The 19,474-nt window shown below is 45.4% G+C and overlaps 1 protein-coding gene across 8 annotated transcripts in view; it reads right to left on the bottom strand.

Moving 5' to 3' along the window:
* The window catches only part of CIT (citron rho-interacting serine/threonine kinase), a 170,716-nt gene that overhangs the window by 26,704 nt on the left and 124,538 nt on the right, over positions 1–19,474 (bottom strand). For all 8 annotated transcript variants that reach the window (XM_059676599.1, XM_059676601.1, XM_059676602.1 and 5 more), the window contains 6 exons: positions 14,377–14,574; positions 13,292–13,485; positions 10,562–10,697; positions 8,776–8,880; positions 2,067–2,207; positions 1,476–1,583 (listed from right to left, as the gene is read on the bottom strand). In XM_059676599.1, the coding sequence (XP_059532582.1) occupies positions 1,476–1,583; positions 2,067–2,207; positions 8,776–8,880; positions 10,562–10,697; positions 13,292–13,485; positions 14,377–14,574 (882 nt within the window). The remainder of the gene's footprint in view (positions 1–1,475; positions 1,584–2,066; positions 2,208–8,775; positions 8,881–10,561; positions 10,698–13,291; positions 13,486–14,376; positions 14,575–19,474) is intronic.

The raw sequence follows: 19,474 nt of genomic DNA, 5'->3' as shown, positions 1-19,474 counted from the left end.
CGGAAATCACTCTTGCCTTGAATTTGTCTCATGATGCTTAGTTACAAGACACAGAGAAGAGTGTTATAAAAAACAGAAGCAACAAAAAATGGAATGCTAAAATTATGTCAGAATTAGGGGCTTACTCAAAAAAAAAATGCAAGTGGAGACATGTGTTGTACATAAAAGAAAAAAAGGAAACCATATAATGAGACAAAATAAAAACAAAAAAACGGAAACACCCTAACTACATCAAGTGACATAATCAGATAACAGTCCACTGCTAAAATAAAAAAGATTAGATATCATAAGCATAACAAACACAGTCACACAGTGTGCAAGAAATTACTTCCCCCGCAGCCACCACTCAGTAGGAGGCTGCTTGCAAATGCTGCTCTCATCCTTACTGTAAATGCAGTACTGGGCTCATGGAGACCACGTACCCCTTCAAGCCTCAGTGCTCCGTCATCAGAGGCCTGTTCTAGGAAAGCCCTGCCACTGCTACTCTGGGGTAGGACCGCCTTTGGAAGGAAACAAAACTCCTTAGAGACCTTTGCAAACTGAGAACACTTGGCCAAACCTCAAAGGAGGGCTTCAGTGGTTCAGAAAAGAATGTGCTAGGTGTATTAAAAAAAAGAAAGTTCCACCCTAACCGGTAGAGATCAGTTAGTTGCAGCATCTCCCATGCATCAGAAGGCCACGGGTTCGATTCCCGGTCAGGGCACATAGCTAGGTTCAGGTTCATCCCTGTTGGGATGCATGCAGGAGCAACCAATTGATGTATCTTTCTCACATCGATGTCTCTCTCTCTCTCTGTGTCCTTTCTTCCCTGTCTGAAACAACTAGAAAAAAATCTTCCTGTGTTCATCTATACCATATGAAACCCTGCCCATAGTTGCTTGTTTGGGAAGATTTTTTGGCTAATTTTTAATTTGTCTGCTACAACTTTAAAAGGACGGAGCAGTACTTGGTGGAGGATGTAACTGTCCAGTCAGGCACTCTGAACTGGTCACTTCAGCTCTCTCATGAGCCAATCAAAATGACTGGGACAGGTGATTTCTAGTCTTTTCTGGAGTCCCATACACGTGGCCTGTAATCTCTCTAAAGTCCCATACCTGTGACCTGCTAATCCCTCTGGAGTCCCGTACACATGAGCGGAGACCCCACTTTGGAGGCCTGTATGGTGACCCATGTATAAACCTTTCTCTGCTGTCTTCCCAGTTTCTTAGATTAAAAAAAAAAATCACTCCCTTAACAGAGACAGGCACTACAATTTTAAAACCATGAACATAAAGTACAGAATTGACAATGATATCCTCTCTTTGAGGGCTATTCTGATTATCTCAAAACCTACATTTCAACCCAACATAAAATAAAAAAATGTACATTTTGTTTTCTTCAATGTTCCCTGGATTATGTATCACCGTGGTTTTCACTGAACCATCATTGTGGTTGGGCAAAATGTCAAGTCCCCCTTTTCAAACACGATGACCCACCTTTTTCTTTTTAGCAGGTTGGTCCATTTTGGCTTGCAGAAAATCAATAAGTTTGGTTTGTTGAGAAATAGTGCCCTCCATTTTCACCTTTTCATGAGAATAGAGAACCTGAAATTCATCAGAACAAAAACAACCTCAGACCCAGAAGTAAGTATACTTTTAAATTTGATACTTTAAGAAAATAAAAAATACAGTCAGTAGCATACTAGCCTATGAAAATTCAACACAAACATACTCAGTCAATATTGATTTACTCAGTCCTATTCTTATAGCCAAAAGGGTGTGTGTGTGTGTGTGTGTGTGTGTGTGTGTGTGTGTGTGTGTGTTTGGGGGGGGGGGTGTGGACTGATGGATGGATAAAAAAGTGAAAAGGTAAAAATAGCAAGTGGCTAATACTAGAATCTCAGGGGTAATCGGTATAGAAGTTTTCCAACTTCTCTGAATATTTGGAAATGCTCGTAATGAAGTCCTGGGGGAAATACACAACAGTGCACAGCATGAAGATACTGACCGTTTCACCAGCTGGCTCTTAGCCACCAGGCTGTGGCTCCGCAGGCACCTGTTAAGTAAATTCCCTCTGCCAGCTCTCACCTGAATATTTTCCAGCTGATATTCCAGATCACTCCTTTCTGTTTTCAGCAGATCAGCCCGATCTAGAGCTTCTTGCAACCCTTGAGTCAGACGGAAAATGTGACTCTTCTGCAGGTCCATCTGCTGCTGTAGTTTGGCTTGCTGGCGGGGAGGAAGGCCAGAAAAGGGCTCACTACACTCACAGCATGTGTTCCCACACGGTTCCTACTACCAAACGCATTCAGGCCTGACACCGAGAGTGCGGCTTCCGAAATCATCTCATTCCAGAATTAACAACTGTCTCCTATTCCACAGTGTGCAGGCCCAGATAAAAAGAATCTGCACAGAAACCTCTGCAGGCCAGCAGGTCACCAGGCGCCCACTGCAACAGGAGGTCCAGGCTGCTGGGTCTGGCTCCCCAGTCAGAGCTGCAATGAAGGCTACTTGGGATTTAAGAGTGTGGGCTGCCTGAGTTGACATCCAAGGCTGTGTAACTTAATGCCTTGACAATCAAGTTCCAGTTTGTCCTTATTGTTTGGTTTTAAAACCTCAATTGCTGTTAGGAGAAATCATTTGTCCACGCCTGGGGGCTACACAAAGGGGAATCACATCCCTTCTTTTTTTAAAAACATATTTTATTGATTTTTTTTACAGAGAGGAAGAGAGAGGGTTAGAGAGTTAGAAACATCGATGAGAGAGAAACATCGAACAGCTGCCTCCTGCAACTCCCTACTGGGTATGTGCCCACAACCAAGGTATATGCCCTTGACCGGAATCGAACCTGGGACCTTTGAGTCCGCAGGCTGACGCTCTATCCACTGAGCCAAACCGGTTAGGGCCACATCCCTTCTAACTTAGAGCACCTTGTCAGGCTGAGGGACCCCAAGAAGCACGCAGTAGCCACAGCTGTGGGAAACATTTCTACTGTGTGGGAAGAGGAAGATCCCAGATTCAGTAAAGTGTTGGTAAAACCCAGAGAAAGTTTTCAGTTCAGTTTATTGGAAATATAGTTCTGTGCTAGAATTTCTAATGGAAATTATAAATTTCCAAATTTATAATGGAAAATCAACCAAAAATAGGGCAGGCTATCGCGGTCCTGGTTTCATGGCTCTTTCCTAAAACGCCTGTTTGTGAAAAGCAGGAGAGAACAGCTCTCCTGACAAGACACTGCTTGACTTCCTCCAGCCCTGGGTTCCCGGCTAACCACGCTGCTGTGACCCAAAACGCCCTTCCCAGCGGCCCACACCCCTGCAGACTTGAGGACAGAGAGCTAATGAGGAGCAATGCACATCACCGCGGGGCTCCCAGCAGACACCGCCAATGGCCGAGAGCTCCCGCTGACCTCAGTTTGCTGACCTTCTCTGTCTGACTTCCCTTCCCTCCACCTGTTTCTCTGCCCTCCTCTGGAGAGGTGCCTGATTCCTTGAGGCATCACAGCATAAGGAGAGGAAGCTGGGTTTCAGAATGTGAGAGACCCTGGTTTAAATACTGATGCTAACACTGATCAGTCCTATGACATAGGGTAGCTCATATTGCCTCTCAGAGCCTCAGTTTCTTCATCTGAAAGTGGGTATAACACCTGCCCTCACTGGGGGACATACTGGGTGCAGTGCCAAGCATACAGCAGATGCTTCATGAGTTTTAATACTCTCTACCTCCTCTGTCCTTCTTTCTTCCCTCCATCCAGCTCAGGTGCTCTTTCTTGCCCCACCTACTCTGCCAGCCTCTCCCCTATCAGTTCCCCAGGAGGCAAGAGATACTGTCACTAACCAGACATCACCTGGTCTGTGAGCCAACCTGGAATTTCTGAATCGAACCACAGAACCCGCTAAAATACTTTAAAAAAAGAAGAAGAAGAAGAAGAACAGCTAAGATAACCTGTTCAAGGGAGCTATCCATCCCTCGCAGCAGGAGTGATTTCTTCTGTAAATTACCCTCTTAAGCTTCTCCCCACTATTTTAGGACATTAATTACTAGGCAGGAAGCAGAGAAGCAAATGCTGGGTGGGGACAAGAGTGTGTTTGGTGACAGCCAGGCCCAAGATTTTTTTCTAGAATAAACACAACAACCGTTCCTTAGCTTTCCAAGAAACAGGCTGCTTAGTTACCATAATAAAAAACAAGTAAGAATGACATTTGTAATCAATAAAATGTTTTTCAAAACCATTTGCCTGCTTCCCAAAGAGAGGCAAGTGGCGGCTATTCCTGGCCAGCGTTAGACTGAAAGGAAGGCTTTAGCTATGTACTTAGATCTGTCCCACAGTTTTATGAGGTGACATGAGACTGGGAAGAAGCAGGAAGGATCTAGATGACAGAAACCAGAGCCTGTAACGACCCTGGTGGCTGGAAAGACGGCTGAAAACTAACAAGAGAACGTTCAATAGGGGGGTATTTTTAAAAACTTCAGCTGAATAAATACAAAACACAAAGATGTAAAAACAAACAAACAAAAAAGCACTTGTGGAAGGGCAGACAGTGACCTCACAGGTCAGTGGTGTCAGGGGCACGATAAAGCCCCCAGGAGCCCAGGCCACGGCAGAGGTTACAGAGTCTGGAGGGAAGTGGAGGTGCCCACCATGTCCGTACTTCCAGACCTCGGGACTCTGAGGGACTCTCTGGAAAGATCAATCCACCAGAAAAGAACATCACCAACCTGAAATGCACCGTTTAGAAAAGATGAGGTGAATCGAGTGGGGAGCAACTTAGACCATGTCGCTGGCATCAGTGGTTGCCTTACAGAACTGTCACAGACTGGGGAGCTGATTCATGTAAACACCTCAGAAAGGCACTGGCACGTAGTAAGTGCTAATTAAACATCAGCTATTCTGCTTAATAACCAAGTAATCAATATTGATCTGCTATTTCAGTTGGGAATATCAGACTATATTCTATTTGCAAATGTTTCAACCTAAAAGAACCAGTGGGTGGAAGTTATACGTGTTAGCTCAAAATAAGACTTTGTGAGAATCTGAGTTGCTGAGAAAAGGGCTGGGATGCCCGAAGTCACTGTGTTTAGGCCGTGATTCAATGAGACCCATGTGAGGAATGTTGGGGAAGAGATTCCCTAGCTTGGGTGGGAAATTAATTTCACCAGGACTAGCAATGGACTTTAATCTCTGGCATTACTTCTAATGGACTAACAGTGGCTGGAAAGTATCATGTCAGAAAGCTTCTGAGGCCATTTAGGGCCCAAGAGGAAGGATTTGGGAGAAAAAGCCACCAATAAAGTCTGGGAACAGTGATGCAAGTGCTGAGAATTGGGCTAGATGACACATAAACATTCTGTCCAGCTCTGATGCTGGCCGCATTGACAAGTCTCTGTGGCTAAGATGAGGACAGCTGGGTTAAGCCCTCGGTCACATGCTTGCTGGGTGCATACCACAGCCAAGGAGCTGAGCCCCATTTTGGACAATAAAGATCATTCTATGTTTCATAATGGTTTCAACTGTCAGTGAAATTTGCCTCAAACTCAATGTCAGCCAGATGTCTGTGAGGTACAGACTAGGAACTGGAAATGTTCTCCTGTGGTTTAGAAGTGAGAATGAGGGGACTGACTCCGGATTCCAGCATTCTATTCCTAGCATTGTCACTGACTCACCATGTAACCTTGGACCAAAGCACTGAGCTGTCAGGGCCAACTCTCCTTCCTCAGAAAGAAAATAGGACAGACGACATCATTGATTATCTCTGTTCTTTCCGTTTCCAACATGTGCTAAAGCGAGGACACTGCCTATTCATTCCTGATAAAAGACCACAATTCTCTATTTGACTACCCAGTAGGCTTCTATTTTTTTAATATTTTAAATATATTTTTAAAATATATTTTTATTGATTTCAGGGAGGAAGGCAGAGGGATAGATAGAAATATCAATGATGACAGAGAATCATTGATTGGCTGCCTCCTGCACACCCCACAGTAGGGATGGAGCCTGCAACCCAGGCACATGCCCTGACCGAGAATTGAACCATGACCTCCTGGTTCATAGGTTGATGCTCAACCATTGAGCCACCCAGGCCGGCACAAGTACACTTCTAAATTTCTATTAGAGTGTTCTTAGTCCTGCCTTTCATAAACTTCTCACTCATCTATATAATTAAGTTTATTTAAATACTAGAGGCCCAGTGCACAAAAATTTGTGCACTCGGGGGGGAGGGGGGGGTCCCTCAGCCCCACCTGTGCCCTCTCTCAGTGTGGGACCCCTTGGGAGATAACGACCTGCTGGCTTAGGCCTGCTCCCGGGTGGCAGAGAGCAGGCCCAATCCCTAGGTGCAGCCCCTGGTCAGGCTCAGAGCAGGGCCGATTGGGGAGTTGGGGCACCACCCCATCATGCACAGAGCAGGGAGATTGGGAGGTTGTGATGCCACCCTCAGTCATGATCAGGGTAGGGCCGATTCGGGGGTTGGGGCACCGCCCCCTGTCACACTCAAGGCAGGGTCAATGGGGAGGTTGCGGCGCCACCCCCTGTCACGCACAGAGCAGGGCCCATCAGGGGGTTGGGGCTCTGTACCCTGTCACTCACAGAGCAGGGCCAATCAGGGGGTTGGGGCACTGCCCCCTGTCACTCACAGAGCAGGGCCCATCAGGGGGGTTGGGGCTCTGTACCCTGTCACGCACAGAGCAGGGCCAATCAGGGGGTTGGGGCGCTGCCCCCTGTCACTCACAAAGCAGGGCCCATCAGGGGGGTTGGGGCTCTGTACCCTGTCATGCACAGGGCAGGGCCAATCAGGGGGTTGGGGCGCTGCCCCCTGTCACGCACAGAGTAGGGGCGATAGGGGAGTTGGGGCACTGCCCTCTATCACCCATAGAGCAGGGCCGATCAGGGGGTTGGGGCACCGCCACTCTCACACTCAGGGCAGGGCCGATGGGGAGGTTATGGCTCTACCCATCACACACAGAGCAGGGCCTGTGGGGGGGGGGGGGCGGTTGGGGAGCTCTCCCCTATCAGGCACAGAGCAGGGCTGCTCAGGGGGTTGGGGAGCCTTCCCCTGTCAGGAACAGAGCAGGGCTGATAGGGAGGTTGTGGCCCCGCCCCCTGTGACACACAGAGCCGCAGGGCGATCAGGGGGTTTGGGCGCTGCCCCTTGTCACGCTGATCCCGGTGCCAGGAGGCATATTACCCTTTTACTATATAGGGTAGAGGCCTCGTGCACGGGTGGGTGCCAGCTGGTTTGCCCTGAAGGGTGTCCTGGATCAGGGTGGGGGTCCCCACTGGGGTGCCTGGCCAGCCTGGGTGAGGGGATGATGGCTGTTTGCAGCTGGTCACACACCATTCAGGGTAGGGGTCCCCACTGGGGTGCCTGGCCAGTCTGGGTGAGGGGCTGAGGGCTGTTTTCAGGCTGGGGGTGACTGAACTCCCAAACGCTCCTTTTTTCCTTTTTCTTTTTTATTCTGGGCCAGCTTTAGCTTGAGGCTTGGCTCCAGCTCTTAGGCCTCCTCGGCTCGGCTGAAAGTAGGTTTCTGGCCTTTGTATACAATGTTGCGAATCTGCTGGCTGAAGTCCTGCGGTATTTGTTACAATGTTTGAAACTGCAGGCTCAGAGGCCTGCAGCGGCAGGCGGGGAACGTTGGTTTCCTCTGTCACTGAAGCAAGCAAGCCTCATGTTAGTTTCAAGCTGCCTGGCTGCCGGCTGCCATCTTGGCTGACAGTTAATTTGCATATCTCGCTGATTAGCCAATGAAAAGGGTAGCGGTCGTACGCCAATTACCATGTTTCTCTTTTATTAGTGTAGATTTCATGTGGCAAAATATGTAGCACATAAAATTTAACATTTTAACCATTTTTAAGTGTGCCGGTCAGTGGCACTAAATACATTCACAGGTTGCGCAACCATCACCACCTGTCTCCTGATCTTTCCCAAACTCCCACCCACATTTTTTAAAGTTTTATTCTATCATACATTCCATATTTACCTGCACAATTTTCACCACATTTGTTCAAACTTAGTAGCACAGCAATATTATTTCTACCAGCAGAGCCCTTTGGCAGCTATGGGCACCATACAATAAAACCTCAATTAAGCAGACAAGCACTCGGTTAATCCAAGTGCCAGGCCCACTATGGGTTCAGAGAACACTCCGGAAGTCCAACTTCTTGTTAAATATCTTTACACAGTGTGTTTGTCTTGGTTGGTCCATTCTAATGAACAAAGCGAAATAATTAGTGATTCAACACAGAGGGCTTTGCGTGGGAGTGGGAAGTAGTTACCATTTTAATTAGCGATGTTCAGATTTCTGCTACAAAGTTCAGGAAATAGCAGAAGGGGCGGGTGTAAGAGATCACTGGAGCTTTTCATTTTGTGTCTCAAAAGCAGGGCATCATTTTTTTAATTGAATTAACTGAATACTCAAGTCTTTATGAAACTTGGTGCTCACCACCATCAAGTCTCTGCCCCGTGCACACCGCGGCTTTGCATGGATGTTCTACCAGCCTGAAAACTTAATAGACTTTGGATATTAAGAACAATTTAACACAATTTTCATTCACCCACATACTTAATAAACTGCCACTGGGCACACACCCACCATGGGCTCCACACTCTGTTAAGCGCCGTGTGGGAGGGCGCAAATGTCAGAGGCCCTCTGGCCTTCATGACACGTCTTTTAACTTTACTCTTCCTCTAAAATTCCAATTGCAAAATCTGAAAGTCTAATTTGGCCCTGACCACCGGAACGCAACAACTGTTCACTTTTGAAACCGCGCCTGGCCCATGTGCCAGGAGTTCCCACTCACCTCCTCCAGGAGCCTCTGCTTGAGCTCACGCTCGGTCTCCAGTTTCTGCTGCAAACTCCGGGCGTTCATTTCAAGCATGGCGTGTTTCTTCTCCAGGTCACTGAGCTGGACATTGGGGAAATGGCCATGATACCATTTAGGAATGTTGGATGCTAAACATTTAGGAATGATTTTTGCAAATAGCCACAAACCTTCACATGTAAAGAATAACCAAGTTCTGAAGGTCAGAACATAAACACTATGTTTTAGAAGTTTACCACACAAGTCCACGGTGGAGATAAGCCTTATGGAGGCCACTTCTGTAAGGATAGGAGTGATCTGTAAGGGATGGGTCATATATACAGCCATGACAAGTTCTAAAGAGAACGGCCACTGAAGAATTTATTTATCTGACATGCTGTGGCTGAATGAAACAATAGCCATATGCTGAACACCTACTTCTTGCCCAAGATAATATCAGGGGCTTTGGGGGTAAAAGGACGGACATGCTCTCTCAAGGACATCACATCAAATCACAAAGGCAGGGAGTGGCCGTAACTAGACATGCACACAAAGAATGAGGCTGCTTGGTAAGATGTTAATTTTGATAAGAGGTACAGAGAAGATAAATTCATATTGAATCAGTGGTCATTGAGAAAAGATGGTCTCAGGATGCCTGGTGTCTTAAAGGCTGAGTAGGACTTTGCTATAGAACATTTTAAGAATAGTCAAATAGAAAAAAAATTTCTTCAAATTAAACACAGAAGAGTTCACTTATCTCTAAATACCACATTTATTTTCATCATAGTTAAAAAAAAAAAAAAAAAGTAAAGCCACTCGGGAATATTCCTGAGAGGCAAGCTCTAGCCTTGAATCTAATCATTTTATTTCTATAAAATTCTAGTAAGAAAATAATCATGATGTCCATAAAGATCTATGTTCATCACTGTTACTTAAAATAACAAAAAAAAATTGGAAGAAGCTCAAATTTCCAACACGAGTGGAAAGATTACAATGGGTACCTCCATATAATTTCTGTTTTTAGAACTACATGTTCAAAAAATATTCTATAACTCAAGGAAAGTCCCTAGCTATATGATGTTTTTAAAAAGCTGCAAACTATTTCTATAGTAAGAACCTAAATTTGTAAATGTTTGTGCGCACACATCAACATGTCACACAAAGAAAAGACTACAAATAGCTTTATCAATATGATAGTGGTGATGAATGATCAGTCACTTTTTCCTTTATTTTCTGTGGTTTTTATATCTTCCATAATGACCCCAAATAATTCCTTTTGTAATCATGAAATAACCAAGAGTTATACAAAATACAAAACTCAGATGACTGTACATGGGTATGAAAGTGTATCTGTGAGGTATATATGAAATTTCTCTGATCTTCACTTTTGTTATCTGTAACACTGAAGCATCTATTCTAAATCTCTTTCAAGGATCTTAGATAAAAATCTCCAAAACACTGGTCTACGACTTTGTAAATATAACATTAAGTCCATAAAGCCTTCTAGAAATCAGGTGCCAGAAAACTACAGTTGTACGTCCACAACCAAAAGTTGGACCTCAGGGGCAGACAGGGAGATGCTAAGAAATTACTGACGGACTGTGATGCTCCAGTACCTACCACACTCCACACAACTGCCAACCAAGGATGTCCCATGGTGACACCTACCTGTGGGACTTTACTGGAATGGGTAAATGCCTGTTCATGAAATATGCTGACCATAGGTTGCATCTAAAAGAAGGAAATGAGGACGTTTTCCTAAAAGGCAGATGGGATGGACACCGACCTTGTCAGAGAGGCTCTCGGCTTTCAGCTTCTGCTCTTTGAGAGCCTGCTGCAGAGCGAGAATCTCGGCCTTGTGCTCCTTCACGGCCAGCTCGACCACCTGGCGCGACTCAGTGATCCGCTGGTCAGCTCTTGCTCTGCCGGGGAAACACAGGCCACTCTCAGAAGCGCTGTCGTTATCGGTCTGGAGAAAGGAGGCTGGCCCATCTTTAGTCCTGACAAGCAACCCAACAGGCTGCAGGCTGGACAGATGCCCTACCCTGATCCAAACTATGCCTTGCTTCCTGACTTATTACAGAGCGAAGGTTTGACCCACTTTAGGCCTTGGGTAAAAATACTCTTAAAAAGTAAAGTTCCTGTGAGGAGCCACTTGGAAAGGCTGAGCAGGAAAGGGCACGCTTCCCAATGCAACTGGGCTGATGGGATGCGTCAACACTGCCACACCCTCCAGTGGGAGCAGAAATGGATCGAGGTCCCACTGAAGGACTACTGGTTGCAGAGGATCATGGGAGACCCCATTTGAGCAAACATTTCCTCTCCTAGTATATGCAAGATGCTGAGTGTTTTGTGTGCTCATCGGAAACCGAAACTTGAATCTGGTGAATGTATCTGTAAATAAGTTTAGAGAAAAGAAAAACTAGAAACAAACTGGAAAAGTCACTTCCCTTCCCATGCAGGTCTTAGGTTTTGCCTCTTCCACATCTGGGCGCATAGCAAGCTCCTCCACGGGCAATGCTCCCCCCTCCCCTGCTCCACGAACCCACCCTGCCTCAGCCTTTAAGGATAAACTCACAGCCGTGTCCTCCAGAAAATCTCCCCCAACTTCTGCTCTCAGAAGTAACCTCTCCTTGCTCTGTATCCAAAGCACAAATGTATTTCTTTCCTGGCGCACCCCACTATTTTAGGTGATAAACATCTGAATGCATAGGTTATCTCCTCCATTAGACTCTTAGCCTCTTGAAGACAAAAATTAAGAATTAGACTTTACTCATCTCAGTATCCCACATAACACCAAATTGGGGGGGGGGGGGGAGGTTATAATTGCCGCCTGAAAATATAGATGAAATATCTACCTAAACACAGCCCATAATTATACCTCCCATGTGTGGCTGTGTATTTCCTAATGCTGAAGCCAGCCTCCAACCTCCAAAATTGTTTCTGAAGAACTCTACAAACAGCTAGGGTAGGAGCTGGACTTGAGGGCAGGGGGAGGGGTCTGTGTGAATGCAACCAGAACATACCCTGAGGATTCGGGGGCCCAAGAGTTTGGAGGGAAGCAAACCAGCAGCCCCTCACAATCAGCAAATACCCTGAGTGGGAGGATGTGCAAAAAGGGAATATTTCTCTTGAAATTTATCTTTAGCCTCTAACCTTTTCTAGTTTAACTAACTGAGCATAGACTGTATGTAACATCAACACATTTAGTTGAGTCTCCTATGGTCAAGTAAACATAAAAAATACCAAAATGAGTCCGACTGAATGACAGATGTTTCTGTGTATAGTTGTCTTGCTTAAGAAGTATCACAGGAAGGTAGTGTCGGAGGAAGGTGATATTAGGGAGGTTATGAAGGATAAATACGACTCAGCTGTGCAGACAGGAAGTTGTGGGGCTAGCTCTAGCCCATTCGGTACCTTGGTGCGCACTGGAAAAAGACACCTATTTCAAGACCATTTATTTCCATCTGTTGGCAAACTGCTGTAATATAGCAACTTTGTTAGAGCAAAATACTTCCCTGCCATGAGTGGGGAGACTGTCCTAATAAATCTGCCACCCGGTGATGGTGATGTCTTCGATGTGAACTGCACGCCTAGAGCTATGCAGCACACAGCCTGCACTGCGTGGCCTGGCAGGGGATTCTGTGCCGGGGTGATGGGACGGGGGGGACGGGGTGGGGGGGGGTGGAGACAAAGGTGAGAAAACAGAGGAAGAAGACTGCCTGGACTTACTATTTTTTTCCTCTGAAGAAAGAAAATTAAACTATTCTTGTAGAGCAGTTGTTCTCAACTGGGGGTGATTTTGCACCCTCAGGGGTCACTGGACAATGTCTGGAGACGTGTTTGGTTGTCACAACTTGAGGAGGGGCATCAAGTGGGCACAGACAAAGGAGGATGCTCACAGCAGAATGCACATGGCAGCTCCCATGACAAAGGGTTATCAGGCCACACTGAGAATAGGGCCAAGGCTGAGAAACCCCTGGGCAGAGGGAGACCAGCATCACTCACAACCAGGATTAAAATGGTGATGGCTGGCATGGCTCAGTGGTTGAGCATCGACCTATGAACCAGGAGGTCCTGGTTCGATTCCGGTCCAGGGCACATGCCTGGGTTGCGGGCTCAATCATTCTCTCTTATCAATGGATGTTTCTCTCTCTCCCTCAAATCAATAAGTATATATTTTAAATGGTGATGGTCTTGCTACAATACAAAGCCACCATGGTAGGAAACCGGAGGAAAGAGTTTCTGCAAAGAAAGCACTGAGACATGTGTCCTGCTCTGCCTTCCGGGTCTCTCCTCGGGGTATACGGACACCAACTGAGGCCACAGACTCCAAGTGACACTGACCAGCCCATCCTGGTCTGCCCAAGGGTCTCACGGTTTCAGCGCTGAAAGTCTTTTGTCCCAGAAACTCCTCAGTCCTGGGAAAGCTGGACGACTGGTCACCCTGTTCACCACTCTCGGGTGATGCTGCTGTGGTCACCTGTCATCGGCTGCCTACAGCAGAGAGTCTCACCTGCTCTGCTTCTCAGTGTCCAGCATCCTCTGCAACTCTCGGACCCGGCACTCAAACTGGGACTTCTCGTCACCGAGGACGCTCCTCCACGCCTCCCACTGCCGCTCCTTTTCCAGCAGCTCGTCGTTCAGGGCCTCCAGGTCCATGACCTGTTCTTCCAGCATCGTGCAGGTGGTCTTCAGAGCCTCCATCGTCTGCAAATCAGTACCAAGTGAGCGTTTCCTGGATGTTACTTTTGTCAGATCAGTTTCAGAAAAGCACACATTTCTCACTACAGCCTGAAATACAGTCTATCTTTTTCTTCTACCGATCGAGGGGACTGGGCAAGAATTGATGAAGGGCTATTTCTGCCACCTCTTCTAGGCAGAAACCAAAGCAAGGCCAGGGGAGGAGACTGCAAAGGCTCACATTAGCCTCCTGGAGCAGTGTGTTTTATTTTTTTTAATTCTTATCTCTTTTTTCTATTGATTGATTTTAGAGTGAGAGAAAGGGAGAGGAAAGGGAAAAGAGAAAGAAACAGAGAGAGAAAGAGAGAGAGGCATCAATTTGTTGTTCCACATATATATGCATTCATTGGTTGATTCTTTTATGTGCCCTGACCAGGGATCGAACCTGTAACCTCAGGATGATGCTCTAACCCAGCCGTGGGCAAACTATGGCCCGTGGGCCGGATCCGGCCCGTTTGAAATGAATAAAACTAAAAAAAAAAAAAGACCGTACCCTTTTATGTAATGATGTTTACTTTGAATTTATATTAGTTCACACAAACACTCCATCCATGCTTTTGTTCTGGCCCTCCGGTCCAGTTTAAGAACCCATTGTGGCCCTCGAGTCAAAAAGTTTGCCCACCCCTGCTCTAACCAATTGAACTACCTGGCCAGGGCTATTTTTAACTTAAAAAAAATTAAACCAAAGAAGAACTACACACTTTTAGAAACCATTTTTAAAACCTTCAAGTCTTCAAAACACAGACATGATTATAATAAGAGCCCATTTCCTGGCCAGGCTCAGCCTGGGGGAGATGCACCAGGCACCCACGCTGACCTGAGGGGACCAGGGGTCGCTGACACTGTTATTGTCCTTACCTGCTTCTGGCTGGTGAGTTGCATCTCTCTCTCCGAGATCTCGCGGCGGAGATGGTCCACCTCACTTCGCAGCTGAACTATCTCATCGTTGGCGCCGGAAGCCTCATCAAGTTGTTTGGACAAGTAGAAGTTTTGGTTGTTAAGCTCAGCGTTGTCCTCCGTTAGCTGGTTTAGCTGCTCCTCCAGGTCTGTGATTACCTAAAAGATAAAAGCAATTGGTTACACACCACACAAGTAGATTTTAAATGAGAAACTGCTTTTAGAGCCATGGGTTCCTGAAGCGGGGGACACTAGCGATCAATGAGCGGCTCCTGAGTTTGCCTCTCCAACGCCCAGAGTGGGCCCCAAGCTCCTGCGCCCGCCCACTGGGCACTAAGACACTCGCTGTGCTAGAAAGAGGAAAGTCTATCTCAGGGTTCACCTGGAAAACATGGCAAAAGCAAACCCACCAAAAGTGAAGGCCATACAGAAGGGGCCCCTTTAAATGAGATAAAGTTCGTGGACAAAAATATAATGTGGAAAATGCAAATTGAGGAAAGAGGGATGAAGACCGCTCTCACAGTCAGCTAATTAAGCTAAAATGCCACGACACCTTCAATAGAAACTATAGTTTTACCAGGAGATAGTCTTAGAAAGCAAAATAAAGTTCTTATTGAGAAAGACCGAGTGAAGGACACTAAGAGTTATTTTAATAATATCTCAGGCAATATATTTAATTACATGCAACAAAGGAAAAAATATCTTCAGGGAAGTTCAGAGTAATCCTGAAAACACAATACTGTACTATGGCGTCACTTTAATGGCTTCCATTATACAGTTCGCTATCGGAAAAATGGGAAGGCGTGTATATGAAATTGTCATTTTGTGAAAAGAGATTTAATCAGGTTTGGCTAAATTATTTCCCCGCTCAATGGCAGAATGACTTCAACTCCACTGCTCTTAGCTTTCCTGTTCTTTGCTGAGCTCAGTATCAGCACTGGCAGACTGCTTTAACACACAATACTTGAGAACTTTAAGGCCAATTTTCTTATAATAGTTGGAATGAGGTGCACAGGCAGCAAATTAAATTTTATGTAACAAAAAGATGTAAATTAAAAGGAAATGCCTTTAAGCCTATGCTTATTAATTGTTTCCAATTTTCAAACCAAGAGTAGAGTTACTTTATGAAATGTTAACACTGTTTCCATGACTAATTCCCTGTTTTAACCACCTCTGATTAGCGTTTAAAAAATATCTTCCCGGGCACATGGAAATAAAGAGCATCAAGTAAGTACATTTGTTCAATGCGGCTCAGAAAGCACAGCTTTTCATTTTGTTAACCGAGCTGATGGATTTTTAATGTAGTAAGTGGTCTAGGAATTTTAATTTTAATATCAGAAGTCAAATTCCTAACGCACTGGTTTGAAGTACACTGTCAGCTACAAAAGGGGGAATAAAGGTTATCTGGGCAGGTTCTTAGCTGAGACTCCTTCTTCATGGGGGTGGGGATAGGAAGACACTGCACACTTGCCATTCCTAGCAGGCAGCTATGCCTCATAGGGAGCCCTACACCACCCCCTCTGTGCCATGGCGAAAGCTCCTCAAACCATAGATAAATGAATAAACAATGCTTAATAGTTCAACTGGTCTCTTTCTGGTAGGTAGCAAGCCCCACTCCTTAAGATCGTTTTCATAACAGACTGCAAATGTCCCCACTTAACTCTATGATGCTTCCTTCCGCCACTTTCCCAAAGGAAAACAGAATTGAGGCAAACTGGCCCGGAAGCTATGCAGTACAATGAACTCAGGAACCTGAGATAAGCAACAGTGGACATTACTGGGCTGGTTTCTCCATCTGTGACTAGATAAATACTATCTTCACTACCCTTCTGCTTCTATTGTTTTAATGTTTTGAATTTTCTTGCCTACTATTCCACTTTAATGTACCATGTAAAAATACTAGGGATAGACCTAGCTGGTTTGGCTCAGTAAATAGAGCGTCGGCCTGCGGACTAAAAGGTCCCAGGTTCAATTCTGGTCAAGGGCACATACCAGGGTTGCAGGCTTGGTGCCCAGTAGGGGGCATATAGGAGGCAGCCGATCAATGATTCTCATCACTGATGTTTCTATCTCTCTCTCCCTCTCCCTTCCTCTCTGATAAAAATATATTTTAAAAAATACAAGGGATTAAAAATTAATGACCAAGATGATGCTTCATTATAAAGATTACAATGGTGCCTCTTGGGGAGCATGGACTACAGAAAATTTGTTCATGTAAGAATATACATGCTGCCAAAACAGTTTCCTTGCCATCTGAAGACATATTTAAGCCTTTGGATACCCACTTCCTTTTGAAATTTATGAAAAGAAAATGCAGTCTGTTATGAATCCATTTCTGCCACCTCTTCTCTTTCTCCCAAAATTAAATTACAAGTTGTTTCAGAAGAAACACTGGAAAGATGTCAATGATGTGCCAAGATCATTACTCTCACTTCAAGCGAAACGGGCCCTGGAGGAAGGGTGCTTCTGGTTCCCTGTTGTCCTCTGTTGTTTTGTTTGTTTGTTTGTTTTGGGGGGAGGGGCCATGTCTCTGATTCCTACTTACACAGTTTGTGATGCTGGTTCTAGAGCCTGTCACTGTCTCTGTGCTGCCAATGGCTAAGGGAAGGAGGTTGTGTTTGTGTGAAGCACCCAAACACTCATTAAAACATTTTAACTCGTTCAGACTTTTTACATATTCTTTCTACTCAAGCCAGAACATGCGTAGCTTGTGCCTCTGTTTCCAGTTGCTAGAGATGTGGTATTAAGTGTTACACACACACACACACACACACACACACACACACACACACACACTTGAGTTTGCAGATATTGAACTGACTTGAGACAAAGCAGTAAATTAATGGTCTCCATGGTTTAAAAAAATATATATATAATAATAGACCTTTATAATAATAGGTGATTTTGAACCGAGTAATGCACAAGGAGAATTGCTGGGTCTACTTTGTGGCCTTTGGTTATTCTCTCCACACCAAGGGCAAATGATCTTTTTACTATACTGGAGTCGGTTAATCTTTCATCGCCGAAGACAGAGGGTAAAAAAGATAAACTGAAAGCCTGACTCCATCTTAATGGCAAAAAAGACGAGGGAGGCCGGGGCCAAGAGCTTTCTTGTGGACTGTCCCTGCAGATAAGATATCGTGGTGCAGCTCTAAGAGAAAACAGGATATAAAAATGCTGTTGGGGAAAAAATAAAAAACCTCTATTTGGGGTTATCTGTTGCTTTTCAAGGCTTTCATGCAAAACTCGTGGTTCTGAGGAACAGATGCTAACATCTCCCACCTAGCGAGGAGCCCCCGGGGAACGTTACCCAGTAAATGTCCGTAGCATGTGAGAGGTGAAGACACCCGCCAGGTAGTGTGCACCAGGCTGCGAAGACACAGGCCTGAAGTCCTATTTTAATGCCTGGTTTTCTCTTGAAGGCAGCTATTTGCATATTATTTATTTTTAATCTTATAGCTGACAGATTGATTCATAATTAAAACTGTGTCATATGTTTGCCCACCAACTCCCCTCCAAAACAGACTTAGGTAGGATTCAAAGATCTATATTTTGAATCAAATCCTTTTTTGAAATCTCTTTGAAATATAGAAGCGGTCAGAGCTTGAAAATCTTACTTTTCATGGGCTTTTTAAAAGCTGCTAACTGGGAGCTTCTATCAATTGATTTAGGAATTCTCAACAGTAATAAAGACACTTCTAGTGGACGATCTCAAACCACACCAATGAGAAAGGAACATTTACTGAGGTGCCTTGAAAGCAGCCTTTGAACTTGGCAAAAGTATAATTGAGATAGACTATTGTTGCCAAATATTGTTCCATAAGGGGTGCCTTTCAAACTTTTCTAAGGAGCAGAACCCTTTTCTAAACAAAGGATTCACTTTTATGTCAGAGGTCCAATATCCTATATAATAAAAGCCTAATGTGCTAAGTGTCTGGTCGTCTGAGCGTCCATTCAACCAATCAAAGCGTAATATGCTAATGATATGCTAAGGCTGCTCTACAGATCACTATGATGTGCACTGGCCACCGGGGGGCAGACGCTCTGACTGGTAGATTAGCTTGCTGCTGGGGTCCAGCCGCTCGGGACTGAGCTCAGGACTGAGTGAGACAGGCTGGACACGCCCTGGAGCCTTCCCTCCCTGGTTGGCCAACCTCCTGCATCCCTCCCCAGCCCTGAACATGCACAGGTGGGATCCCACGGCCTGGCCTGTGCCCTCTTGCAATCTGGGACCCCTTGGGGGATGTCAGAGGGCTGGTTTTGGCCCGATCCCGCAGGCTGAGGGACCCCACTGGTGCATGAATCCATGCACTGGGCCTCTAGTAATAAAATAATGATAGTAACCAACAGTTTAGCACTTTCTATGGACCAGGCCCTATGCAAACACTTGGATGCATTATCTCATTAATTCTTATAGGAACCCCATGGCTAGGTACTGTTACCAAATTTCTGTTTCTATGACTCAGTATTCCCTAAGTGTTATGGTTTATGTAATTTGGATATATACTGGAACTAAGAAGCTACCTTTCTTCTCTTACCAGGCTCCAAAGAGCAGTTATTAAATAAATTATGTCTTACAATCCATGATGCATTGGAATCAAGGAGAGTGTTCACTCCATTTTACAGGCAAAGAAATAGAGACTTGGGAGATAACACCACATAGGCTCCCAAGAGGCCAATTCAGAACTGGAGCCTGGTCTGCCTAACATCAGAGAGCCAGTGTGGACCCTCAGCGGCCACTGCTGTGGGGGGGACCCCTCCATCCACCTGTGAGGCCCCAGAGATTCTCCACGGAATGCCGGGGGGAAGGAAAGGAAGGATTACAGGTCAGTGTTGAACGAAAAAAGCACATGTGATGAATAAAGAGAGTCTGAAAGTTACATAAGTTAAGAAAGTAACCAAATTCATTCTACATATCGCCATATTCTATTAAAAACTGAATTTCCAATTTTAAAAATGTGGGGGAGAGTGGATGACAAAGGAGCACAAGGGAACTTCTGAGGATGATGGATATGTTCATGATTTTGAGTGTTGTGCTGGTTTCATAGGTGTACACACA

The sequence above is a fragment of the Myotis daubentonii genome, chromosome 19, assembly GCF_963259705.1.
Source record: "Myotis daubentonii chromosome 19, mMyoDau2.1, whole genome shotgun sequence".
NCBI classification, from domain to species: Eukaryota; Metazoa; Chordata; class Mammalia; order Chiroptera; family Vespertilionidae; genus Myotis; species Myotis daubentonii.
This window is presented reverse-complemented; position numbering and strand designations above follow the sequence as displayed.